This window comes from Chionomys nivalis, chromosome 11 (genome assembly GCF_950005125.1).
Source record: "Chionomys nivalis chromosome 11, mChiNiv1.1, whole genome shotgun sequence".
Classification (NCBI taxonomy): domain Eukaryota; kingdom Metazoa; phylum Chordata; class Mammalia; order Rodentia; family Cricetidae; genus Chionomys; species Chionomys nivalis.
The window spans coordinates 26,089,177-26,115,567 of NC_080096.1; the positions used below are offsets into that span (position 1 = coordinate 26,089,177).

General features: G+C 48.2%; 2 protein-coding genes across 6 annotated transcripts in view; both read right to left on the minus strand.

Moving 5' to 3' along the window:
- Nucleotides 1-6,029: 6,029 nt before the first annotated feature.
- Nucleotides 6,030-9,302, minus strand: Lsm10 (LSM10, U7 small nuclear RNA associated). 4 transcript variants are annotated; one of them, XM_057784695.1, is made up of 2 exons: nucleotides 9,244-9,302; nucleotides 6,030-7,284 (listed from the first exon to the last, which is right to left on the minus strand). In XM_057784695.1, the coding sequence occupies exon 2, from the start codon at nucleotides 7,258-7,260 to the stop codon at nucleotides 6,892-6,894; it is 369 nt and encodes a 122-aa protein (XP_057640678.1). In that variant the 5' UTR covers nucleotides 7,261-7,284; nucleotides 9,244-9,302; the 3' UTR covers nucleotides 6,030-6,891. The 4 variants fall into 4 exon arrangements, with proteins under 4 accessions (XP_057640678.1, XP_057640675.1, XP_057640679.1 ...); XM_057784692.1 differs by lacking the exon at nucleotides 9,244-9,302 and adding an exon at nucleotides 9,069-9,236; XM_057784696.1 differs by lacking the exon at nucleotides 9,244-9,302 and adding an exon at nucleotides 9,175-9,222.
- An 8,713-nt stretch (nucleotides 9,303-18,015) lies between these two features.
- The window catches only part of Oscp1 (organic solute carrier partner 1), a 34,047-nt gene continuing 25,671 nt past the window's right edge, over nucleotides 18,016-26,391 (minus strand). For both annotated transcript variants that reach the window (XM_057785415.1, XM_057785414.1), the window contains 6 exons: nucleotides 24,778-24,881; nucleotides 23,750-23,878; nucleotides 22,376-22,445; nucleotides 20,890-21,029; nucleotides 19,013-19,076; nucleotides 18,016-18,368 (listed from right to left, as the gene is read on the minus strand). In XM_057785415.1, the coding sequence (XP_057641398.1) occupies nucleotides 18,243-18,368; nucleotides 19,013-19,076; nucleotides 20,890-21,029; nucleotides 22,376-22,445; nucleotides 23,750-23,878; nucleotides 24,778-24,881 (633 nt within the window). In that variant the 3' untranslated portion in view covers nucleotides 18,016-18,242. The remainder of the gene's footprint in view (nucleotides 18,369-19,012; nucleotides 19,077-20,889; nucleotides 21,030-22,375; nucleotides 22,446-23,749; nucleotides 23,879-24,777; nucleotides 24,882-26,391) is intronic.

Below are 26,391 nucleotides of genomic sequence, written 5' to 3' on the forward strand. Positions count from 1 at the left end.
AACTGTACTGCTTTCTTTAGAAAAGCGGCATTTCCTTGATTCCCCTTTTCACGGCTTCTGGAGATCTGTGCAGAAAAGCGCTTAGGTTGGTTCAAGAGAAGACAGGAATTGCTGTCGCTACCCTCACAATTCATTTCACTTTAGGCTCTTTAGAAACCCCGAGGATGGCCAAGTTCACCCTGGGCATCCCTAGAGTCTTTTTCGGGTGTGTGTGTGGGGGGTGTTACTGTGAAGAGTTCCAATGATCGATCTCAGCGGGCAATCTACTTCACCCCCTCCTGCCAGTTTCTGTCCCTTTTTCCTCCTCCAGCAACCACGCCCTCCATGAATCAGCTTCTTGCACCAGCAGATGAGCCCTTTAAAGGGATTGCATCAGTCTGGTGACTCACTGGGGGCCCTCGGAAAGCCTGGCTTCCCTCCACTCTCACGTAGAAGCAGCCAGAAGGCCTCGGTGGCAGCAATACCAGCGGCCATAGTCCCATTCCTTTGTCTCGGAGTTAACAGGGGTGCTGATGACTCTCTCAGTTTTTTCCTCCCCTCCCCTGGGCCATTCTGAATCCACGAGTAGACACACGTGGCCACGCCTATGCACTGCTAGGGGTAAGCGCGCGTTTGTCATCTCACAAGGTGTTGCCAGGACGTGGAGGCCGGTCTTAGTCAAGTCTAGCTGTCCCAGGCAGCATTCTTTTCTTAGTCCCTTTGAAGGCTAAATAACAATAGTAATCATAGCATCTCCCAAGGATGTTTCTTCTGCAAAATGAAGCACTTTAGAGACCTGCTTACAGTTGCGGAAGCTAGTGCTCCGAGAGGGGAATAACCTTTGCAAAGATACTCTGCCGGTACTGGTTGGGCTGTGGTTTGGAGAAAGTTTGGTGGATTCCATGGATTCCGAGAGGCTAGAGTTTGAATCCCCTCCCTGTTGGGTCATTTACAAGCTAGGTAAGTAAGTGCAAATCCTGCCTGTGCAAATGGAGAGAACACTTCACACCATCTCAGTGAGGACCCTAGGAGTCTCAGAGCCAGCTCACCACACCCTGTAAATGCCCACTGATCTCAGGGAACCTCGGTGAGGCGCGTGACCCACAGGCAGGCGTCCAGAAAACCAGGCCCACTTTGCTCCTCTCTCTGACTTAAGGATTCCGGAAGCCCTGACTCTGACAGGCATGAGCTTTGGGTTTCCCAGTTCTCTAATTATCTGTAAGATGAATCACTAGGTGCTGACACCACTGTCCCCACTCCCTGTAGACTCTCAGCTAGTTGAAAATATAGGATTTTTAGCAAAACAGAGGAGGGGAAAGAGGGTAAGGGATAGAAACTAAATGTGCCAGCCAGAGGAGATTAAAAAAAAAAAAAAAACAAAACCAGCCTGTCATCAGGACACCAACTGAAGGATCTCTGGGACAGACGTGCATGGTGACAGTCTCCTGCTGGCTCTTCGACTCCGGCCCGCTGGCAGATGGTGCTGCCATAACACAGTGACACTTGTCATAACAGCTCAGAATGGCTTCTTGACAAGGTATAGGCAGATTGGACTATCACAGGAGGAGGGGAGACCAGAAGACCTCACCCCCAGGAACTTCTTCAGGCTTCAGAACCCCAGCTCTTCTCCGAGTCCAAGTTTCAAGGCCCGAGTACGGCCAGGTTTGGTGGTTTGGGGTTTGCATTTCTGGTGCTTGGGACTGACCCTATGGCCTCTTCTAGGTAGGCATATACTTCACCGCTGACCTTTCTCTCCGGTACTTTTGTTTCTGAGACAACGTCTTATTAAGTTGCTCAGGCTGGCTCCCCACTCAGTCTATAATACTAGCTGGCCTTGACTTGTAACCTGCCTCAGTTTGCCCATCAGCCTGGATTACAGGCCTGCACCTCCAGATCCTGTGCAACTTCTGTGCAGATGTCAAGTTTTAAGTGTCCAGTCACAGGGTAGGTGAACAATAGACTGTCACGAGTGCTGGGTGGCTGGAGATGTAGCCCAGGCGGTACAATATTGGCCTTGGCATGCAGGAAGCTCCAAGTCCCATTCCTAGTACTGCTGTAAACCTGGCACAGAATCCCAGTGTCTTGGGAGGTCCAAAGGTCGTTTTTATCCTTTTCATTGATAACATGTCCCCCCCCCCCGCGTGCCTCCCCCCAAACTTTGAAGTCTTACTATGTATTCCAGGCCTAGAACTCACTGTGTAGGCAGACCAGACTGGCCTTGAACTCAAAATCCACCTGCCTCTGCCTCTGCCTCTGAGCACCACGCCCAGCTGGTTACTAACAGCCTTACATCCTGGTCATTAAGCCTGTGGTCAGAACTAGCAGATGGTATAACCCTACCCCCTGCAGGCCTGAAACCTTCGTCACTCTTCACTGTTCTGTCTCTGGGTCCTTCTGGAACATTTTTTTAAAAAATATTTATTGTGTATACAATATTCTGTTGTGTATATCTGCAGGCCAGAAGAGGGCACCAGACTTCATTACAGATGGTTGTGAGCCACCATGTGGTTGCCGGGAATTGAACTCAGGACCTTTGGAAGAGCAGGCAATGCTCTTAACCACTGAGCCATCTCTCCAGCCCTCCTTCTGGAACATTAATGAGAATTTTTTTTTTTTTTGGTTTTTCAAGACAGGGTTTCTCTGTGGCTTTGGAGCCTGTCCTGGAACTAGCTCTGTAGACCAGGCTGGTCTCGAACTCACAGAGATCCGCCTGCCTCTGCCTCCCGAGTGCTGGGATTAAAGGCGTGCGCCACCATCGCCCGGCTATTAATGAGAATTTTAAAGGCCCTTGTTACCACCCTTGTCAGTCCTTCAGTCAGGGTTGCCTGACTAGAGCTCACTGGACTGACTTAAGTCCCATCTCCTCAGCCATGCTGAGACATGGAAATATCACTGTCCCCTGTATGTCTCAGGCACAAGCCAACTTTTATTTGGGGGGAGGGGAATTTCGAGACAGGGTTTCTCTGTGTTTTTCTCCTGAATCTCGCTTTGTAGACCAGGCTGGCCTGGAACTCACTGAGATCTGCCTGTCTCTGCCTCCTAAGTGCTGGGATTAAAGACATGAACAACCACCACCCATCATGAGCTAAGTTGTAAGCTACATGCCCATCTAGCTGAGCTTCAATGGGCCCCTCCCTGCAAGCAGCAGCCCCCCAATTCTCTCCAAGAATGAGAGGAAATGGCTATGAATAATGTTGTTCCATTAAGGGTTCTGTCCTTAATGGAACCCCCACCTTGGCTGCAGGAAGGGTGGATGTGAAGGCTTGAGCAAATGCCATTTTGAAACACACTGCTATCCTTTCCTTGGTGATCCTGGATCCCTTGTTCACGACTAGGTCAGTCTCCATTTGTTACCTCAGGGAATAGAAGAGACAACTAAATGCAGAGACTATTTTTATAGTTTCTGAATTCCAAAAGCCCAGCCTTCAAGTAGGAATGGAAAGAATTTCTATGTAGAAACAAATTTAGAGAGTTCGAGACCAGCCTGGTCTACAAGAGCTAGTTCCAGGACAGGCTCCAAAACCACAGTGAAACCCTGTCTCGAAAAAACCAAAAAAAAAAAAAAAAAAAAAGAAACAAATTTAGAAAACCATGGGAAAGGTAGATGGGGAAGTCTGAAATTGGTGTGAGAGAGACAGAGAGAGCAGAGCGGGGGAGAGAGAGAGAGAGAGAGAGAGAGAGAGAGAGAGAGAGAGAGAGAGGGAGGGAGGGAGGGAGGGAGGGAGGGAGGGAGGGAGGGAGGGAGGAGAGAGAGAGGGAGGGAGGAGAGAGAGCCAGCGAGCTCAGCTGGCCTGGGAGTGCTAGGAACTAGGAGACAGGAGCTAGCACATTTCCCTCTGTGAGGCAACAAGACCCTCCAGAGAGACAGCTCTGGAGCTGTGAGCTGCAGCTAACCTAACTGATCTAAGATCCAAGAACTTCTTGGGCCTTATGGGACCTGAGGAGAGCAAAAAAGAACCTGACTGAAAAGCTGGCTGCAGTGGTGCACTCCAACAATCCCAGAACTTGGGAGGTAAAAGCAGAAAGACCCTGAGTTTGAGGTCAGGCTAGGATGCTTGATACTGTATCTCAAAAACAAATAAATATCTAACAGTGGTGGGTGTGGTGGAGATTATCTTTAATCCCAGCACTTCGGAGGCAGAAGCACTGATTTGGAGGCCAGTCTGGTACACATGAATTCCAGGCCAGTGAAGGCTATGCAGAGAAACTATCTTTAAAAGAAAGGGGCCAGGCAGACCTCTGAGTTTAAGGCCAGCCTGGTCTGCAGAGCGAGGTCCAGAAGAGTCAGGGCTACACAAACCACCTCAGAAAAAGAAAACATAACAAAGAAAAAAAATCTGCTGGAGGAACAGCTCAGTAGTTGTTCTTTTTTTTCTTTTGGTTTTTCGAGGCAGGGTTTCTCTGTAGTTTTGGAGCCTGTCCTGGAACTAGCTCTTGTAGACCAGGCTGGCCTCGAACTCAGAGACCCGCCTGCCTCTGCATTGGTTGTTCTTGCGTAGGACCCAGATTCAGTTCCCAGCACCTACATGATGGATAACGGCTATCCATAATTCCAGCTCCAGGGTGGCCAGTACCACCTTCTGACCTCTAAGGACACCAGGACACACAGGGGGTCCTGTACATACATGGAGGCACAACACTCATACACACATTGGAAAAAAAGCTGAGCAGCATGAGATGGTGCACACCTTTAATCCCAGCACTCAGGAGGCAGAGACAGGTGGATCTCTACAAGTTCGAGGCTAGCCTGGTCTACAGAGCTAGTTCCAAGACAGGCTCCAAAAGCTACAGAGAAACCCTGTCTTTAAAAAAAAAAACAAAAAACAAAAAACAAAACCCCACAAAAAATCATTTCTGCTTTTTATTTACACAAAAACAAACCAAAAAATAACAAAAAACATTCGAGTCAAGAGTGACTGACGAAGGGGTCTTCCGGTCAGGGAGCTGCAACCTTTGAAGGTTGAATCAACCACAGAAACTCAGTGGATGGGACGCTAATCAGATGACCCCAAATGAGACTGGGAAGTCCTTCCGGTCCAAATAGTCTCTGAGGTGAGCAAAAGAGAAGGTAGAGTGAGTTTAAGGAAACAAATTCTACCTTTTTTTTTTTTTTTTGGAGCCAGGTCCTGGGTTCAACCTCCAGCAAGGCCTCCTCTCAAGGGAAACTGTAATCGGCCTTCCTTGCCCACAGCCTCAGGTCATTTACCCATCTCTCACTGCTATGCCAACCAGCCCTTCTCATCGCGGGCACACAGAACCACTATTAGCCCCCAAGCTTTCCTACCTCCAGATCTTGGCACTGGCAGTTTTCGCTCCCTTTCTGTCTGTTTTACTTCCTCAGACCATTTTCTTTCTCCTTGAATTTTTTGTTTGTTAAGGTTGTTTGTTTGTTTTTTGAGACAGGGTTTCTGTGTGTATAGCATTGGCTCTCCTGGAGCTCACTCAACAGATCAGGCTGACCTCAAATTCAAGATCTGCCTGCTTCTGCCTCAATGTACTGAGATTAAAAGGGTGCACCACTACCTGCCGGCTGAAATGTGTAAGGGCAGTGGTGGCTCGCGCCTTTAATCCCAACACAGGTGATCTCTGTGAGTTCAAGGCCAGCCTGGTCTACAGAAGGAGTTCCAGGACAGGTTCCAAAGCTAAGGAGAAAGTTTCTCCGTGTCTCAATAAACAAACAAAAGATGTGTAACCCAGGCTGGCCTCAAACTCTGTGATCCTCTTGCCTCAGTCTCTTCATAAAATCCTACCAGCATGCACTACCACAACTGGTCTGTTTTTGTTTCTTTTTTTTTTTTTTTTAATTTTCGAGACAGGGTTTCTCCGTAGCTTTTGGTGCCTGTCCTGGAACTAGCTCTTGTAGACCAGGCTGGCCTCGAACTCACAGAGATCCGCCTGCCTCTGGCTCCCGAGTGCTGGGATTAAAAGCGTGCGCCACAACCACCTGGCTTTTTTTTTTTTTTTTAAGGTTTATTTATTTATTATGTATACAGTATTCTCAGTATTCTGTCTGCATGTATGCCTGCAGGCCAGAAGAGGGCACCAGACCCCATTACAGATGGTTGTGAGCCACTATGAGGTTGCTGGGAATTGAACTCAGGACCTTTGGAAGAACAGGCAGTGCTCTTAACCACTGAGCCATCTCTCTAGCCCTGTTTTTGTTTCTTGAGACAGGATTTCTGTCTTAGCTCTAGCTTGTCATCCTGTCTTAGCCTCCTGAGAGCCACTATGTCTGGCTGGGACCAGTTTCTTGTAAGATGAACTCTCCAGCCTGAGGAGAGGGCCCAGGATACCATACTCTCAGCTTCAGGAAACAGCAGTGACAACCTGCTCCCCAGGGACTCTCCCCAGAAGGGCCACTTTGTACCTGAAGGCACAGGGGCATTCCTGTTAGATTCTATCATGATACCTGGGGGAAAAACCTAGTCTCCTACTGCTTGGGCCACATCCTAGGTAAACCTGGTGTGCTCCCCAGCTTGGAACCTGCACCCTGCTACTACACAAGAGCCACAAGAGCCCAGCAGAAACCAGGCAGCATCAGGCACAGACTTATGTAAGTTTGGTTTTATGAGAAAAGAAACAAATGCCAAGAGAAGAGGGGAGGTAGAGGTGATTCACTCCAAACACAATAATCCTCGTGGCAGAGTTGATTGCTCCTTGATAGACGCGGTCAATCCATAAATGGAGATTCCAGATGCAAAGGATCAAAAAGAGGGATTGTCACCTACCCCAAGGCCACAGACAGAAGGAATTCTGGGTCCCAGAGTGTGTCTGGAAAGTGGAACCCTATGAAAGGCAGCTGTGATAGGTGTCTTGTAGACCCAGGTCACTGGTAGGGAAGGACGGCAGGGGGTTGGCTCAGAACACTTAAGGACCCTGAGGTGGTGCTGGAAGTTCAGTGAGGACACAGCCTCACTGCCTTTTGGAGGGAAACTCTCGCCGACCTTGACCCTTGCCGCCAAAGTTGCGAACGCGGTGGATGATCTGCAGTTGCTGCTCGATGGTGGCAGTGATGTTCACATCATCTGGGATATGGACGTATCGGACATTACGGCCTGTCACGAAGAGGTCATCCAGCTCAACCTGATGTCCCCAGCGGTCGGTGTAGGTGACATTGGCCAGGCGGATGTTCATGAAAGCGTCAACATTGTCAATTCGTCCTCGGGCCGAACTCTCATCCCGGAGGTCCACGGTGGTGATATGGCCCTGGAGGCCCTGCAACAGGATGACCAGGCTGTTCTCAGAGATGGTTCGCTCCTTCACGGAGTGGCTCAGTGCCATCGTTCCACATCGGTTGGCTGCTCACTGTGGACAGGAACACATAGATTGAAGTCACCTTGGTCATGCCTTAAACTCCACACTGGGAGTCCAGAGGCCTCACTGTGAACTGGAATCACCTGTGAAAATTTTTGCCTGGGCTCCATATCCCACACATGCCAGAGATCTAGATTCGTTTGTTTGGGAAGGAGAGGCCAAGGGTTTTTGTTTTGTTGTTCGTTTCAAGACAAGGTTTCTCTGTGCAGCTCTGGCTTTTCTGGAACTCATTCTATAGAGATACAACCCAGCACTGGGATTAAAGGTGTGTGCCATCATAACGGTCTCACTATATGGCCCTGACTAGCCTGGAATTTTGCTATCTAAACCAGTCTGGCCTGAAACTCACAAAGATCCACCTGCCTCTCCCTTACAAGTGCTGGGATTCAAGGTGTGCACCACCACATCTGCAAGGTATCCTTTTTTTTTTTTTGGTTTTTTGAGACAGGGTTTCTCTGTGGTTTTGGAGTCTGTCCTGGAACTAGCTCTTGTAGACCAGGCTGGTCTCGAACTCACAGAGATCCGCCTGTCTCTGTCTCCCGAGTGCTGGGATTAAAGGCGTGCAACACCACCGCCCGGCCCCTTTTTTGTTTTTTTGAGGCAGGGTTTCTGTGTGTAGCTCTGGCTGTCCTGGAACTCACTTTGTAGACCAGGCTGGCCTCAAACTCACTCATATCCACCTGCCTCTTGCCTCCCAAGTGCTGGGATTAAAGGCGTGCGCCACCACTAACTGGTTTAGGGTATCCTATTTTGAAATTATTTTGAGGTTGGATCTTTCTACATAGTCCTGGTTTCCTGGAACTCACTCTGTAGACCAGGTTGGCCTGGAACTCAATGAGATGCTCCTGCCTCTGCCTCTACAGTGCTGGGTTAAAAGCCTACCCCATTATGCCCGATTTATACTGTTTTTTAAAAGTTCCCCAGATAATGCTAATGTGCTGATGAGCTTGAGAACCACTCTGTAAATTGCAGTTTACGTATGTCCTTCTGCCAGGTAGCACTGTTACTAAAAACCCAGAGACAGAAATTGGGGTTCAACCTGAAGATCCGAAAAGTAAAATAGCCAGCCACTGGCTCTTACCTCCACCTCTGTCCGAAATGGCGATCCTGCCTCCAGGAATCTCAGAATAAGACTGTGTGTGAGAGCTGTCTCCTACCGTTTTATATTCCTCTCCAGGGCTGGGATTAAAGATGTGTACCACTATCGCCAGGTTTCTATGGCAAACTAGTGTGGCTACTGGGATTTAAGGCGTGCGTCACCACTGCCTGGTCTGTAAGACTGACCAGTGGGGCTGTTTTACTCTCTCAACTTCAGGCAAGCTTTATTAAAATACAAATAAACTATCACTACAGTCAGGTACCTGCTAATACGTAATCTAGCCAAGCATGGTGGCACACACTTGTTACTGTCACTCTAAAGGCTGAAGCAGTGGGAACACCCCAAGTTCCAAGCCGACCTAGACTACACTGTGAGCTCCAAGTTAACCTGGACTATGGAATGCCACAGTGTTTCAAGACAAAACAGGTTAAACCTAACTAAAACCCATATTTTTAATCCCAGCACTCAGGAGGCAGAGGCAGGTGGACCTCCAAATTCCAGACCAGAATGCCTTAAGCAAAATCCAAAAGAACAGCCTCTTTGAGACTTCCAGGCAGGTCCAGGCTTTAACTCCGGCTCTGCCACTTCCAGAAAGGGAGGCCTGGGGCTGGCCACGGGAAGTCAAGCTTCTTAGTTCCACCGGGAAACGAGGGTGCCGAGCGCGCCCCCTCCTCACCGCGAGTAATGAGTGTGGGAAGAAGAGTCCGCAGCCACTGCCCCAGGGGAAGAGGCCGCCCGGGTCCCAGCGCGCCCTGGTCTCCACAGCAGACCGCTTGACCCACCGCGTGATGTCTTCCGCCTTCCGCGCGCGACGCCACCAAAGCCCGCCCGCGTCTAGCTGCGCCACCCACCTCGGCTCAGAGAAGCCATGGCAACCGCGGGAGCCCCAGCACGTCAGAGCGTGCGCCTCGCAGGCCGCGGACTACAAGTCCCAGGAGGCCGCGCGCCGTACGCCCCACCCACTCCTCCGTCTTTGTTTTTTCCTCCTTTGTAGGTTGGGGGTTTGGACCTGTGGCTCTTAATGACTTGCTGAACTGATGGCGTTGAGTGGAAGAGAGCATCCTTAAGAAAATAATCGTTAAGCCGGGCGGTGGTGGCGCACGCCTTTAATCCCAGCACTTGGGAGGCAGAGGCAGGCGGATCTCTGTGAGTTCGAGACCAGCCTGGTCTACAAGAGCTAGTTCCAGGACAGGCTCCAAAACCACAGAGAAACCCTGTCTCGAAAAACCAAAAAAAAAAAAAAAAAAAAAAAAAAAAAGAAAATAATCGTTAGCCGGGCGGTGGTGGCGCACGCCTTTAATCCCAGCACTCGGGAGGCAGAGGCAGGTGGATCTCTGGGAGTTCGAGGCCAGCCTGGTCTACAAGAGCTAGTTCCAGGACAGGCTCCAAAGCCACAGAGAAACCCTGTCTCGAAAAACCAAAAAAAAAGAAAATAATCGTTAGACCGGGCGATGGTGTCGCACGCCTTTAATCCCAGCACTCGGGAGGCAGAGGCAGGCAGATCTCTGTGAGTTCGAGACCAGCCTGGTCTACAGAGCTAGTTCCAGGACAGGCTCCAAAGCCACAGAGAAACCCTGTCTCGAAAAACCAAAAAAAAAAAAAAAAAAAAAATCTAGTAAGGTATGTTTTAATTTTTACATTTTTGTTTTTTATTTTGTTTTGTTTTTCTAGACAAAGTTTCTTTGTGTATCCTTGGCTTTCCTGGAACTCATTCTATAGACCAACGTGACTAGAACTCACCGAGATCAGCCTGCCTCTACCTCCTGAGTGCTGGGATTAAAAGCATTTGCCACCACTGCCCAGTGGTTTTATTTTAATTTTAATTTACCAGTGTGTGTGTGTGTCTAAAGGTATGCCATGTGTGAAAGGTGACTGCCCGCAGAGTTCAGAAGAAGGTATCAATTCCCGGAACTGCAGCCACAGGGGGCTGTGTGCCTCCTGACACGGGTGCTGGGAACTGAACTCAGGTCTCTTAGCAGCTGAGTCTTCTCTCCAGTTCCTAAAAATAGCATCTTTATTTAGAGAGAGAGAGAGAGAGAGTGTGTGTGTGTGTGTGTGTGTTGGCCACAGGGGCCAGAAGAAGGTGTCTGACCCCCTGGATCTGGAGTTATCGTTGTGAGCTTGTTGTAACTTAATAGATGTGAGTACTGGGAACCCAACTCAAGTTTTCTGAGAGACCAATGGGTGCTCTTCTTGTTTGAAACGGGGTCTCTCTATGTAGTCCTGGCTGTTCTGGAATTTGTTCTATAGACTAGGCTGGCTTTGAACTCACAAAGATCTGCCTCCCAAGTGCTTGGGACCACTCTTGACTGGAAAATAACTTTTTTAAAAGTGAATTATTGGGGCTGGAGAGATGGCTCAGCAGGTAAAAGCGCTGGCTGCTCTTCCAGAGGACCTGGGTTCAATTTGCAGCACCCACATGGCAGCTCACAACTGTCTATAACTCCAGTTCTAGGGGGATCTGACACCCTCACACCAATGCATGTAAAATAAGGTTATAAATAATTTTTTTAAAAAGTGAATTATAGCCAGGTGGTGGTGCATACCTTTAATTCCAGCACTCGGGAGGCAGAGGCAGGCAGATCTCCATGAGTTCGCAGCCAGCCTGGTCTACAAGAGCTAGTTTCAGGCAGGCTTCAAAACTACAGAGAAACTCTGTCTCTAAAAACAAAAACAAACAAAGTGAATTCTTTGTTTTTAGTGAGATTTTTGCTTTGAGACTGACTGAGCCTCCTGTAGCCCATGCTGCCTCGAATTCATTCAAGGTCCTAGAGGACCTTGAACTTGATCCTCTGGCTTGCGCCTCTCAAACACTAGGACTACGCACACAGGCCACCTTGCTGGTCCTTCCCTTCTCTATCTGATCATATTGTCACTGAGTAAGGCCTGCTTCATTCGCTCTGTGTTATGCCAATCACTGAAATTATGAGTTTTGGAAAAAGAAAAAGCTTATTCATGGGGCAACCAGATAAGAGACAGAGCCCCGCACTCTCAAACCTGCCTTCCCTAGACAGGATGGCTTGACCTGTAGGGAAGGCAAGGGGGGAAAATGTGAAATGATGGGTGTTCTGCACAGGGGTGATCAGATTCCAAAGTTTCCCTGTATGAGGTTTGGTCCAAATTCAAAGGTCATCCACTGGACACTTGCACAGGCTTAGGGGGAGGACCGGTAGTTTCAGCCCGTTTGAGTGGCCTCCAGTTCCTGAAAAACAAAACAAGAAGACCTGTAGACAACTATTCCCATCAGAATCGAGGGCAGAGGGTTATCGGCGCAGTACAGCTACCACGGGTAAACTGCTAAGCCAGGTTCCCTCTAGAGCTGCCGACTGGGCTCCTCGGGTTTACCTGGGCCCAGTGCCTGCCTCCATGCTGCCTACTCTGCCACTCTGAGGCGCGTGCCCGGCACTCAGCTCGGACTGCTCTAACAGATGTCCTGTCTCCAGCTGTCTCTGTGGCATATCCTCACATCCTGCTGGTACTTAGAAGTCACCAGGGACTCCGCCATTTCTCTTTTGATATACAGTGTCTCGTGTAATTAAGGTTGGCTTTAAATTCCAGATCTGGAAGGACAGACCAGAGGAATGCAGAACACAGGGCTATCTGGGGGAATGTTCTGACCCCCTGGGTCTCACCTGGGGTTTAGCACATTCACTTGGACCGGCGTACAGATGCTTTGATGTGGGTAACTGCCCCAAGACAAGATGGTGAATAGGGGGCAGAGATGAGCCCAGAGCACTGTGTTTCAGTTCCAACCGTACTGGGCATTGCAGGAGACCCTTGGACCTCTTTGGCATTTGTTTGTTTATTGTGTATGAGTGTGCATCACATGACACAGTGCACATGTAGAAGGCAGAGGACAGCTTTGTGGAGTGGGTTTTCTCCTTCCACTTTGACATGCAGTCTGTAATTGAATTCAGATTTTCAGGGCACGTGTGACGAGCATGTTTATCCGCTGAGCTCTATTGCCTGCCCTTTGGTTTGATTTGTGGGGGACTTGTGTATTACTTAGTCAAATTTTTAGGTAGAGGTATTTTATTTATTTATTTATTTGTTTGTTTATTTATTTATTGCTAAGAATGGAGCCTGGGGCCGGGTGGTGGAGGTCCATGCCTTTAATCCCAGCACTCAGGAGGCAGAGACTGATGGATCTCTGTGGGTTTGAGGCCAGCCTGGACCATAGAGCGAGTTCCAGGAATGGTTCCATAGCTACTGAGAAACCCTGTCTCAAAAAACCAAACCAACCAAACAAGAATGGAGCCTGAGGATTCCCACACAGTGCTGGACCACTGAGTCACATACCAGCTTTTATTTTTTTTTTTTTTAAATAATCCCTTCCTGACTCTCGTGCTTTAACCACCATGCAGATAAACTTGTTTTTCTCAATATTTGTACAGGCCTAGAAGCATGAAACTCAGAGCTTGCTTCATCAGCGGAGATGTGTATCTCTTGTGTATTTAACGAGAAGGCAGGTGTGTTTCAGATCATCAGCATCTCTCCAGGATAGGTGGAGGGAGGAGGCTGGCATTTCTGGGCAGCCCGTGGCCCATCTCCTAGAAACACTCCCAGGTGACAGTGAAGTCTACCTCTGTGACTTCATGGAGAGTCACAGAACCTTCTGTTCACCTTCACCCAGTGTGTCCTCGGCAGTGGGCCAGACTGCTTAGAGGCTAAACAGAATGCACGTGGTATATTTGTAGCAGGCAGTTCAAGATGTTTCTTCTCCAGCAGAAACAGGTGGATCGAACCTGCAGCCCATGGGAAACATGTGCCTCAGGAGAGCCATGAACGCAGCCTGACACAGAACTGTAAATTTAGTGTGGTATTGCACATCTTTTCAGAACTTGGGAGGTAGAGGCAGGCGGATCTCCAGGACAGTCAGAGCTACATAATGAAGACCCTGTCTCAAAAAAAAAAAAAAAAATTAGAAAACAACAAAACCTCCAGAATTGTAAGTAACTAAAATATTAAAGAAGCAAATGCTGTGGCTCAGTGGATAAAGGCGCATCTTTCTAAGCTGGATGACCGGAATTCAGGACATGGGACCCACTGTGGCCTGAGAGATGGACTCTGAAAGCTGTCTCAAACTCCAAATTCATGCATCACGCGCATAGTAAATAATAAGTGGAAAAACCAAAACATGAGCATTTTGGCTTTGTTTTGTTTTTTTGTTTTTTCCGAGACAGGGTTTCTCTGTGGCTTTGGTGCTTGTCCTGGAACTCGCTCTGTAGACCAGGCTGGCCTCAGACTCACAGAGATCCACCTGCCTCTGCCTCCCAAGTGCTGGGATTAAAGGCGTGCGCCACCACCACCCAGCGTGGTTTTTTTTTTTTTCATTGAAAAAAAAAATTTTCCGCCTCCTCCCCACCTCCCATTTCCCTCCCCCTCCTCCCGCCCCTCTCCCCCTCCCCCCACTCCTCTTCTCCTTCCTCTCCAGTCCCAGGAGCAGTCAGGGTTCCCTGCCCTGTGGAAAGTCCAAGGTCCTCCCCCCTCCATCCAGATCTAGGAAGTTGAACATCCAAACTGTCTAGGCTCCCACAAAGCCAGAACCTGAAGTAGGATCAACACCCCGTGCCATTGTCCTTGGCCTCTTGTCAGCTCTCATTGTCCGCCATGTTCAGAGAGTCCGGTTTTATCCCATGCTTTTTCAGTCACAGTCCAGCTGGCCTTGGTGAGCTCCCAATAGATCGGTCATGGTTTGGTTTTTGAGTAGTTGTCTTTTCCAGCTCAGCAGCTAATGTCCACTCTTTTCTCTTGTACCTTTTTTTTTATTTTTTCTTTTCCTTTCTTTTGGCTTTTCGAGACAGGGTTCTTTGTGCCACAGTCCTGGCTGTCATGGAACTTGCTCTGTAGACCAGGCTGGTCTCAAACTCACAGAGACCCACCCTGCCTTTACCTCCCAAATGCTGAGATTAAAGGCATGCACCACCAGCTTTTCTTAAACCTAATTTACTTCATGACACACTACAGCTCCCGACACCACTATGATAAATGAAGAGGTGTTGGAAGATGGAGGAGCAAGGTGGGTTTTTTGTGTATCTTATTTTTAATTAATTTTTTTGGGGGGGTGCCTGCTGCAGAGGTGATGGGCAGATGTGGAGGGACTAGAAGGTGAGCAGGTGCTTGATGTGATGTGAAATTTCCAAAGAATCAATAAAGTATTGTTTAAAATAAAAAAATTAAAAACCCTAATTTAATATTTTTGGAGTTTTTTTTTTGTTTTGCGTTTGTGATAGGGTTTCTCTGTGTAGCTCTGGCTGTCCTGGAACTCGCTCTGTAGACTAGATTGGCCTTGAATTCAGAGATCCACCTGCCTCTGCCTCTCGGGCACTGGATTAAAGGTGTGCATCGCCACTCCTGGCAAATGTTAATTTTTATGTGCATGTGCTTGTATGCTGGTGCCCACGGGGCCAGAAGAGGGCATCGGCTCCTCCGGAGTGTTATAGGCAGTTGTGAGCCACCTGATGTGGATGCTAGGATCTGAATTCTGGTCCTCTAGAAGAGCAGTAAGTGCTTTTAACCGTTTAAGTCATCCAGCACCACCATGTTCCTTTTCTTTTTTTTTTTTTTTTTTTGGTTTTTCGAGACAGGGTTTCTCTGTGGTTTTGGAGCCTGTCCTGGAACTAGCTCTTGTAGACCAGGCTGGTCTCGAACTCACAGAGATCCGCCTGCCTCTGCCTCCCAAGTGCTGGGATTAACCATGTTCCTTTTCTTAATAAATTGCTTCAAAAAAAAAAAAAAACATGATTTTTTTAAAAACTCGTTTGTGCGGTTGTTGAACTTTTTGCAATGTCAAAAGGTTGGCCATCTGGTAGGAAGGAGTGTTCTCACTGGGTGAGAAATACATTTACCTGGTGGCTTACCTTCCAGGACTGAATCTCTGCTTTGGACCGGCCAAAGGGCAGGTTCTCTGATCTTTTTTTTTTTTTTTTTTGGTTTTTCGAGACAGGGATTAAAGGCGTGCGCCACCACCGCCCGGCAGGTTCTCTGATCTTGCAGTCCAAAACTATATCCCACATTTCTCGTGAGTCCACAGGGATCTTCAAGTTGATCCCATTTTACACAGTGGCCTGCTCAGTTTGGTTTCTCTGTCACCCTCTGCCATTCAGATATTCCTCTTATAGCGACAGTAAGCTGGCCCTGATCTTGTGGAACAGAACTCCCTGGCCTTTCTGAACTATCTCAGGCAGCTGTGACCTGAGGCAGTTCACGTGAGTCCCTGGGGGAGGCATGCCACACGCGCCTCCTAGGCACCCAATCTAAGGTTCTGCCTGAGGTTTGCTAGGAATGTAGAGGAGACCGAGGTCACAGCAGACAAGCTGGCGCAGACTCTGGGAAGGAGTACAGGCAGGGAAGAACAAACGTCTGGCCAGACTGGGCCTAGCAAAGCTGCCTTGCCACTGCCCGACTTACTCTGCCTCTCAGAGGTGACAGCTCTTAATGCGCAGGAGGCAGAGGTGGGGTGACTCCTAAACTGCCAGGACCGACTGCCTTAGGGCTTCTTCTTCTTCTTTTTTTTTTTTTGATTTTCGAGACAGGGTTTCTCCTTAGCTTTTGGTTCCTGTCCTGGAACTAGCTCTTGTAGACCAGGCTGGCCTCGAACTCAGAGAGATCCGCCTGCCTCTGCCTCCTGAGTGCTCGGATTAAAGGTGTGCGCCACCACTGCCCGGCTTAGTTAGGGCTTCTTTTTATTTTTTCTTTTTCTTTCTTTTCTCTTTCCTTCCTTCCTTCCTTCCTTCCTTCCTTCCTTCCTTCCTTCCTTCCTTCCTTCCTTTTCTTTCTTTCTTTTTCTGAGACAGGATTTCTCTGTGTAACAGTCCTGGCTGCCTTGGAACTCACTCTGTAGACCAGGCTGGCCTTGAATTCACAAAGATCTGTCTGTTTCTGACTCCCGAGTGCTGTCCTGGAACTCACTGTGTAGATCAGGCTGGACTTAAACTCACAGAGATCCGCCTGCCTCTGCCTCCTGAGTGCTGGGATTAAAGGTGTGAGCCACCACCACTTAACATTTCTTTCTTTCTTTCTTTCTTTCTTTCTTTCTTTTTTTTTTTTTTTGGTTATTTTCAAGACAGGGTTTCTTTGTGGTTTTGGAGCCTGTCCTGGAACTAGCTCTTGTAGACCAGGCTGGTCTCCAACTCACAGAGATCCGCCTGCCTCTGCCTCCCGAATGCTTGGATTAAAGGCATGCGCCACCACCGCCCGGCCTGACATTTCTTTAAAATACATTTAATCTTTAAATTGTGTGGAGGTACTTGTGTGCCGCATCGCTGGGCGGTGGTGGCACACACCTTTAATCCTAGCACTCAGAAGGCAGAGGCAGGTGGATGTCTGTGAGGCCAACCTGGTCTATAAAGCAAGGACTATTTCCATAGCTACTGGGAAACGCTGTCTCGAAAAATGAAGCAAAACAACAACAACAAAAAGCGTGTGTCATGTGTGGAAGTCTGAGGACACCTTCAGGTGTTGGTTCTTGCCTCCACCTTGAGAGGCTACTGCGCATATCTGGCTAGCTGGCCCATGAGCCTCAGGAATGACACTGAGATTACAGTCACATGCCCAGCATCTGGCTTTATGTGAGTCCTGAGATCTGAACTCAGGTCCTTTCTTGTGTTGCTATGTAGCACGCAAAATATCCACTGAGCCATTTACCCATGCCTGGTTTTTCTTTTCCTTTCCTTTTTTAAAATTTTATTTATTCATTTATTTTTGAGAGAGGGTCTCATAAAACCTAGGCTGGTCTCAAGCTTGTTGCTTCGGCTGGTCCTGATTCTCTTCCTTCCACTTGTTAAGTGCTGGGATTACAGGTATGCACCAACATGTCCAGCCATTTATTTTAGTGTGTGTGTGTGTGGGGTACATGATATAATATGCATGTAGCAGTCCCAGGACATCATTCAGGAATAGGTTCTAGAGTCTCTGCTTTCTGTTGCTGTGCTACAGATTCCAAGTGATCTGGCCTGTAAGCTTCCAGACAATTCTCCCTTCTCTACTTCCCATCTTTTTATTTTTGTCTTTCAAGACAGGGTTTCACTGCTTAGCCCTGGCTGTCCTGGAACTCATTTTGTAGACTAGACTGGCTTTGAATTCACAGAGATCCGCCTGCTCTGCCTCCTGAGTGCTGGGATTAAAGGCGTGTGCCACCACTGCCCAGCATCACAGCAGGTTTTTTATGCAGGCGGTCTAGGGATCAAATTCAGGTCATTAAATTTGAATGACTAGTACTCTTACCTACAGAGTACCCAAGGTTTTTAGGTTTGTTTTGTTTTTGAGACTGGGTTTCTGTGTAGCACTGGCTGTCCTAGAACTTACCTTGTAGACCAGGTGGGTCTTAAATTCAGAGATTCACCTGCCTCTGCCTCCTGAGTGCTGAGATTAAAGGCATGCGCCACCACTGCCCAGCTAAAGAAGTATCTTGTCATGTAGCCCAGAATGTCCAGAAACTTTCTATCCTCCTGCACAGAGATTTCAGGCGTTGCTCCTTTGTCCTCACAGGCACTTGTGGGGTTCATGTCCCTGCCGGAGAGCAGCTGTGATAATTAATGGCCACGCCCCCTTACTGACCTGGGCTCAACCTCCGGCCTAGGATGCCTGCATGCTCACCACAGAATTACAAATTATGGGGAAGGTCTGGGTTAAGAGACAGAATATATTTTGCTGAAAATACATATATGTGTATGGCATCAGAAGAGGATGCTCTCTGAGAGATTTTCAGTTTGTTCTGATATAAAAATGAACTAGATGCAGATCTCAGTTGGAGAAATCAGGAGGAGCACACTGGATCCCAGGCCATCTGTCCCCAGGGTTCTCATCAGGCAGCGTCTTGAGGGAGTAGTAGGGGGTTCCCATGGCACTTTTATAACCTGTCCATCATGGCGAGCAAGTCATCTCCCTTGCTTGCGCTCTGCTCTGTGATCTCTGGCTGCTCTGTGATCTCAAACTCTCCCATGATTCGGGCCAACTCCTCATTCCGTTGCTGGTCCTGTGGGAGAAATGAGGGGAGAGAGAGGAAGAGGATATGTTTGCCGGGTTCCTCTCTGCACCAGGAGATATTTAAGTTTCATGCTGTCAAGGGGCTCAGCTCTTTGCTAGATTAGGAGACCATTAGAGACCAATTTTTTTGTTTTTGTTTCTTAAGACAGGGCTATACTGTGTCGTCCTGGCTGTTCTGGAGCTCACTCTGTAGACTGGGCTGTCCTCGAACTCACAGAGATCCACCTGCCTTTGCCTCCCAAGTGCTGGGATAAAGGTGTGCACCACCACTACCTGTCTCAAATTTTTTAAAAAATTTATTTTATTTTTATTTTCTGTGAATGAGTGTTCTGTCTTCATGTATGTTTGTGTATCATGTATGTGCCTATTCCTATTGCAATTCTTTATTGGAATATTTTCAATTGTATTTGCAAACATTTAACACAAGGGGGAAACAGAAACAGTCCTACATCCTACAACCAGAAGAGGCATTAGATCCCCTGGAAACGGAGGTACAGACGGTTGTGAGCTACCATATAGGTGCTAGGAATTGGATTAGTATCCTCTGCAAGAGCAGTAGGGCTCTTAACCACTGCGCCATCTTCGTCCTTGGAGAGTGAAGTTCTTTTACAAGACGATGATGAGGATACATACCTGTGTAGCCTGTATGTTGATGACTTCATAGGATAACTCCTCTGGCCTGGACAGTGCTGCGTGTCTGGATGAGGCAGGAAGAAATGAGCCCAGGATACAATGTTAGGGTTTCATCTTCCTAGCATGGTGAGAACTCATGAGAACATGATGATCTGTTTTCTCTGAATCCTTTTTTGCCATTTCCCCTCGCTCTTCCACTCCCCCTCCCCCTCACATTCTTATATTTCAGAAAGTCATGTGTGTTAGCGTCTCTGCTCAGCAAGTTCTGAGGCTCAGACCACACGCCAGTCCCTCCAATCCGCAGTGCAGATCAGTTTTCCCAACAGCATTTGTGACCTAGTGGCTAAAACGGCTCCTGCTCTGCTCTTTATTCTCCTACCAGAGCCTCCTGGAAGCCTCCTGAGGGCAGGCCAGGCTCAGGGGCTTAAACTCCATATTTGTATGTGTTCATGAGTGTGTGCACATGTGCCATGGCAAGCATGTAGAAGTCAGAGGACACTTTGTGGGTATCAGTTCTCTCTTCCCACCATAGGGGTCCCCGGGCTCGAACTCGGGACTCAGGCTCGGGGCTTTTAGCTGCTAAGCCACCTCACCAACCCAGCCTGCTCAGCTTTTTTTTTTTTTTTCTTTTGGTTTTTTTCAGACAAGGTTTCCCTGTAGTTTTGGAGCCTGTCCTGGAACTAGCTCTTGTAAACCAGGCTGGTCTCGAATTCACAGAGATTTGCCTATCTCTGCCTCCCAAGTACTGGGATTAAAGGTGTGTGCCACCGGGTCAGCTTCTTGCTTAGCTGCTCTGTAAAACATCAGAACTTTGGGGAATGACTTCTGGGGTTCCGTCTCTTTACTCCCCAGGGAGTCTTTAATCAGGTCAATATGGATTGCTGGTGTTTCACTTCCGGTCTTTACATCTGTGTTTCTGTGTTGTCTGCAGTTGTCGTCTGTGTACTTATCACATGTAAGGGATTTACATATGTATTTAAACTTGATCTAAGCCATGGGCACAAGAATGTACTTTATTTATTTATTTATTTATTTTATTTTGAGAGGAAGTTTCTCTATGTACTTTTGGAGTCTGTCCTGGAATTCTCTCACAGAGATCCGCCTGCCTCTTCCTCCCAAGCGCTGGGATTAAAGGTGTGCGCCACCACTACCTGGATGGAATATTTTCTTTTTTTTTTTTTTGTTTTTTCGAGACAGGGTTTCTCTGTGGCTTTGGAGCCTGTCCTAGAACTAGCTCTTGTAGACCAGGCTGGTCTCGAACTCACAGAGATCTGCCTGCCTCTGCCTCCCGAGTGCTGGGATTAAAGGCGTGCGCCACCACCGCCCGGCTTGGATGGAATATTTTCCACTGTGTTTGCAAACATTTAACACAGGGGGAAACAGAAACAGTCCTACATCCTACAACCAGAAAGATGTCTGGAGATTAAGGCAGGCAGGGGTTAAAGGTCATTCATTCCAGGCTAGCCTGGAACTAACGAGCCCCCTGCCTCTGTCTTCAGGGACTGGGATTATAGATGTGTACCACATTTATCCTAGCTCAACACCTGATTCACCTTTATATAACCTAGTAATGGGTTCCTCAATACTGACATCCAAAGACTGCTGGGCTCCAGTGCCATGGCTCTCCATTGGAGAACTCTGGGTTGTCCGCCCCCACCCCCCCAAGCACAACCTCAGGAAGCTTCTGGGATGGGACCTTAGAGACAGCTACAGAATTGCTGCTGAGTGGCAGCTTCAGGGACTTCAGTGGGAGACAGCTGAGTGCCAGGGGGACCAGGAGGTTAAGGCCATTTTCAGCTACACAGCGAATCTGGGACCATCTGGGCTCTAGGAGACCCTGCCCAAAACAAGCAAAAGAGAACAGGTTTGAAACGTACTCCTCCTCTTCATCTGTCGTAAACAGATTCAACCGGAATCCTGGTTCAGGGCCGGTCGTTTTCTTGATCTCCATCCCTCCCATTAGCCTGGCCAAGAAATTCAGCTCTTCTTTGGCAAGAGGGTTTGGAGCAATGTTTTCCTGTAGAGACAACTATGTGATTTGTAGCCACACAGGGTGATCGTATTTCCTGCCAAGACCCCAGAGACACAAGGAGGAATTATACAGCAAGGCAAAAACAGTAACAGTTTAAATTATTTCTGGGCTCCGCTACCACACAGAAAGCAAGCTTAGCCAGAAGAACGATCCAGGCAGCAGCAGAGGGACTCTAGCAAAGAAGCAAACCACAGACTTTCAGCTTTGAAGCTGAGTGGAATGCCCCGGGGACCCCCACTTCTCAGGCTGCCTTCCTCCTGGGAGGGGAGGAGAAGGGCCCAGCTTCCTCTTCAGTCGGTCCAGTTCCCTCTGCCAAGCGGCTCCTGTCAAGTCTGCGGGGCAAGGGGACCGTTCCGGAGGAACACCCATACTGCCATCTGCTGGTGATATCCAGGAACACATACTCTAGGCCATTCCCTGACTTCATCTTCCTGCCTGGCTGGGACTCTAACGCACTACCACCAGTTACTGAAAACACATTTCTGTCTTTCATGAAACAAAGCCCCCTACCTCCTATATAAAGAACAAAATGGAGTTAAGACCTTCCTTAATCAAACTCCAGTGTCCGTGAGTCCAGTAAAACTCAGCCTCTGCTGTGCTATGAGGGAACTAGCTGCCGCTCCAAACAAGACACTTTGCCACCTCGACTGTCACCCACTTCTCCTCCTCTGCTCTTTGGTGCCTTGACCACTCTGGAGCCCTATTTCCATGCCACCTCCTCTGAAAGCCTTGTCCCCATGCTCCCACCCCAAAGGACAGACTGTCAACGCGCCGCTTCCATCTTGTTGCTGTTTGTTTCCGGGGAACCAAAAGCTTCTTCAGGATGGGGACCACATCATCGCCAACCCATGGACACGGTTCTTACTTAATAACTGAATAGTCCACGATTTGTCCCACAGCTAGTGTGTGGCTAGTTAGTGAAAATTTATAGATACAGAACTCAGAGGAGTGAAAACCTCATGTTGAAAGTGGCTACCACATCCTTAAAACCAGGAGGCACCGAAGAGGGACCATTTGATGGCCGAATTTGCACACATTGGACCTGGCAGCCACAGGCCTCGTGGCTCTGGCATTTGCCATGCCCTGGTATGTGGCTCTTATTTAATTATAGTGGCGAACCAATCCCCAAATTACCTAATTAGTCAGATCACTGGAAGGCTCTGAGCACAGCAACAATTAGAAACCTGTGTCCTTGTCAGGCTGAAGGGAAGGCTGCAAACAGTGAGGTAAAGGTGTCGCTCTGGAAGCTGAAGTCCCCCCCTCCCCCTGCCCCAATCAGACAGCTGGATGTAGAAAGAAGCAGGGGGAAAATAGGGGGGGCAGACGTTCACCTGTGTCCTTGAGGCTAAGTTCTTTGATTCTGCAGACATATGGGTTTCCACAGGCCGATTCACGCTGTACCTGGTGGCAACAGGAAATGGTGTTGTTATCCACCTGGTTCACTGACTCCCTTCTAACCGGCAAGCAAAGTTGTCACTTTTTGTTGAGATGTTAAAAGGCACCAGAAAGGAGCTGTGAGTGTAGAACTCATCTGAGTTATGAACTGCACACATTTTACCTCCTCCCCAAGAAGTAAACCCAGAAAGAATAGCACTGAGGCCAGGAGGGGGTGGCACACACCTTTAATCTCAGCACTTAGGAGGCAGAGGCAGGCAGATCTCAGTGAATTCAAGGCCAGTCTGGTTTACAAAGTGAGTTCCAGGACAGCCAGGACCCTTACACAGACAAACCCAGTCTGGGGGGCGGGGAAAGAATAGCACTGAGGACATGGATAACATTCCAGGGAGGCCATATGGCTTTCTACAGCCAAGAGGCACTGACTACTTCTCCTCCATGGTGATTTAGCATTATATATCTTTTGCCTTTGGAAATGTTCCTAGGGATCCCTAACCCTTAAATGTCAGGGTTGTACAAGCATTTATTTGGGCAAATGACTCCACTGATTAATGGGGTTTGTTTGTTTTGCTCCCAGACAGGCTCTTTTGTACTCTAGGCTGCCCTTAAACTCACCATGTAGCCCGGGATGACCCTGATGAACTTTTATCCTCTTGTTTTCATATCCCAAATGCTGGGATTATAGGCTTGTACCATTATGTGGTTTATGTGGTACCGGGCACAGAAGGCTGAGCTTCATGGTGCTAGGCAAGCTCCCTATTAGCTGTGCCACATCCTCAGTGTAACGGTCTGTCCTGTCCCTTTAAGAGACAAGCCATGCCCATTCCCTCCCCCATCCACCTAGGCAAGCTGATCTTCAGCTTCTAGCCTGAGTCCCTTCCTTTCAGCGTCTCTCTCTCTCTCTCTCTCTCTCTCTCTCTCTCTCTCTCTCTCTCTCTCTCTCTCTCTCAGAGGCAGCTTCTGTCTCTCCCCTCTCCTCATTTCTCCCTTTCCCCCCTCTCTTCTCTCCTATGCCTCCATAACACACTAAATAAATATCCAACTTCACTCTGCATGGTGTACCTATCTGTCTAGGTCTCTCACCTGCCATGCAGCTTCCTGCCTGGGACCCAGCTGCCTTCATGGCCTGCTATGGTCTCAGGACATGCTGCCTGCTGCCACCACTCAGAGATCTGCAGCATTTTACTTAAACCATTACACTCAGTATAGTCAGTGGGGATTTTTCAGAGCAGAGGTGTGGTTTTCTGTTTTTGCTTTTAATGACATGACCTCTGTGGACTTAAGTTCATTCAGAGGGAGAATTTGCTTACATGTTAGTTCCCAGTTTCAAGACTCTATTTCCATACAGCTCAAAAGAACCTTCCTTATGTGCGGCAACATAGTCTCCACCATGCTTGAATTCTATCTTCTTTACTTCTTCGCCTTTGTCGTTGAACATTCTGAAATACAAAGGATGGCAGGACAGGAATTCTCTAGACCCTGGAGCCTCAGAGGCCACCTCTGTGTGCACAGCAGGACAAAGGAATTCAATCCCTCTTTGGAGATAAAGAAGCTAGGCTGGGGGACCAGAGAGAAGGCTCAGAGGTAAGAGCAGTGTCTGCTCTTCCAGAGGTCCTGAGTTCAATTCCCAGCACCTGCATGGTGTCTCACAGCCATCTATAATGAGATCTGGTGCCCTCTTATGGCGTGCAGGCATGCAGACAGAACACTGTATACATAATAAATAAATAAATTTAAAAAAAAGAAGCTAAGTTGGAGGTGTAGTTCAGCACACTTGCTTAGCATGTGCAAGACTGTGGGTTCTATTCCTAGGGACCCTAAAACCAACCAAACAAAAGATAAAGACAAGTTGGATGGTGGTGGCGCATGCCTTTAATCCCTAGCACAAGGGAGGCAGAGGTAGGAGAATCTCTGTGAGTTCGAGGCCAGCCTGGTTTAGAGTGAGTTCCAGGACAGCCAAGGATACACAGAGAAACTCTGTCTCAAAAAATCAAAATGAAAAAAAAAAAAAACAAAAAGAAAAAGAAAGATGAAGACAATTCTGACAGCTGGACAGAGGCATAAGAGCTGTGTAAACATCTCAGAGTGTGTGGCCTTCTCACAGCAACCACTTGAGGGATGAGGAGATGGACCTAGGAAGTGGGTGGCTTGCCCCAAGTATCCTCCACTCAAGTGGCTACAGTGGGATTCGTCCTCGACCTCCGGATAGCTGAGCTTCACTGAAGAAGGGACAGGTAAGCAGAGCCGGAGGGGCTCCGCAGGGCTACAGTCCCTGGGGTGGGCATGTTCTGTGTTTCTGCCCCTCAAACACGGTGAGAAGTCACTACTGAGGATTTACCTGATGACTCCAGGAACTTCAGTTCCCCAGGGAACAGGCCCGGACACTGGCAATACAAAGCGACCATTAGAATTTTGAACTTTATCCTTTAGAAATGTGGATACCTGGAAAAAAATTATACATGTCATTTTTCTGCTATGTTTTCATGGACACACATGTTCTGAGAATGAACACCGGGCAATGGTTTGTGAAGCTACCTAGTGAGCTTGTAACACGAAGGGAGCAACATACCAAAATGGACATGCAGGTTTAGAGTGGCTTCACCCACACAATGACTCCACCCCCCCACATGTTCATATTCATTTATGTGTAGTTATGTGTATATGCGCATAAGTGTATGTGCACATATGCATGTGGATGTCTGTGGAGGTCAGGAGGCAGGGGGTCCCTTGGAGCTAGAGTTAGTTCTAGGTTCTAAGTTATGAGTCACCCAGAACAGGCGCTCCTAACTGCTGAACCACTTCTCCAGCCCCATATAATAAGATGACTTCCGAGCTTGACCCTAAACCCTTCAAACGTTTTCTTGTTTTAAAGATGAGGAAAATTTATAAAAACAGCATCCAGGAAGACAAGGCAGTGGTAGAGCACTGGCTTAGCATGGGTAAGACCCTGGCATCAAGGATAGGGAGCAGGCGGAGCCTACACATAGTAGGAGCTCAATAAAAGGCAGCTAATTCTTAGTCTGCCTAGAGGATTGGGGGTGCAGTTAGTTTAGAGCACTTGCTTAAGCATGGCTGAGGCCCTGAGTCCACACTCCAGAGCTAGAAGAAAGATAGAAAATGGCCTATGTGGACCCAGGACACAAACATACATGTGAAAACACCATGTGGTGATCTGAATGAGAATGGGCCTTGGCTCACTTCAATACTTGGTCCCACCGGGCATTGATGGCGCACGCCTTTAATCCCAGCACTGCAGAGGCAGGCAGATCTCTGTGAGTTCGAGGCCAGCCTGGTCTATAAAGGGAGTTCCAGGACAGGCTCCAAAGCTACAGAGAAACCCTGTCTCGAAAAAACCAAAAAAAAAAAAAAAAAAGTAAATACTTGGTCCCTAGTTGTTGGAACTGTTTGGAAAGGACTAGGAAGTGTGGCTTTGAGAGGAGGTGTGACCTTGGTGGTGGAGCTGTCATTAGGGGCCAGCGTTGAGGTCTCATTCACCCTGCCTTGTGTTGCTCTCCCAGAAGACCGGGGTTCAATTCCCAGCGTCTACATGATGGTTCACAGCTGTCTGTAACTCTAGTTCCAGGGCTCTGACACCTTCACACCAACACACATAAAATAAAGTTAAATAAATTATTTTTTTTAAAAAGCCTGTACGAATAGGTCAAACAGTTTATAATGTATTTCTTTGGTACTGAATGGCTGCAGGATCGGGTGGGTCAGAAACTTCTGTCTACAGAAGGGGAGGGAATAATCATGGAGAGTTAAGATAGGGTGATGCTGTCAACAAAGCAGACAATGGGAGGGGCAGGAGAGTCCTGATGGAAGAAGGCAAGAACGTGAGGTCATAGGTCAGAGAGATGGAAGAGGAGCAAGGCCTTCTGGAGCAGCTCTGGAGTGTCTGCAGAGGGCTGAAGGGGATTGTGGGCTGTGGCAGTCATAACTAACCCTTGAG

What these genes read in the sequence shown, in the direction of transcription:
- Lsm10 (XM_057784695.1), bottom strand. Translation starts at nt 7,260, where the DNA reads ATGGCACTGAGCCACTCCGTGAAGGAGCGAACCATCTCTGAGAACAGC.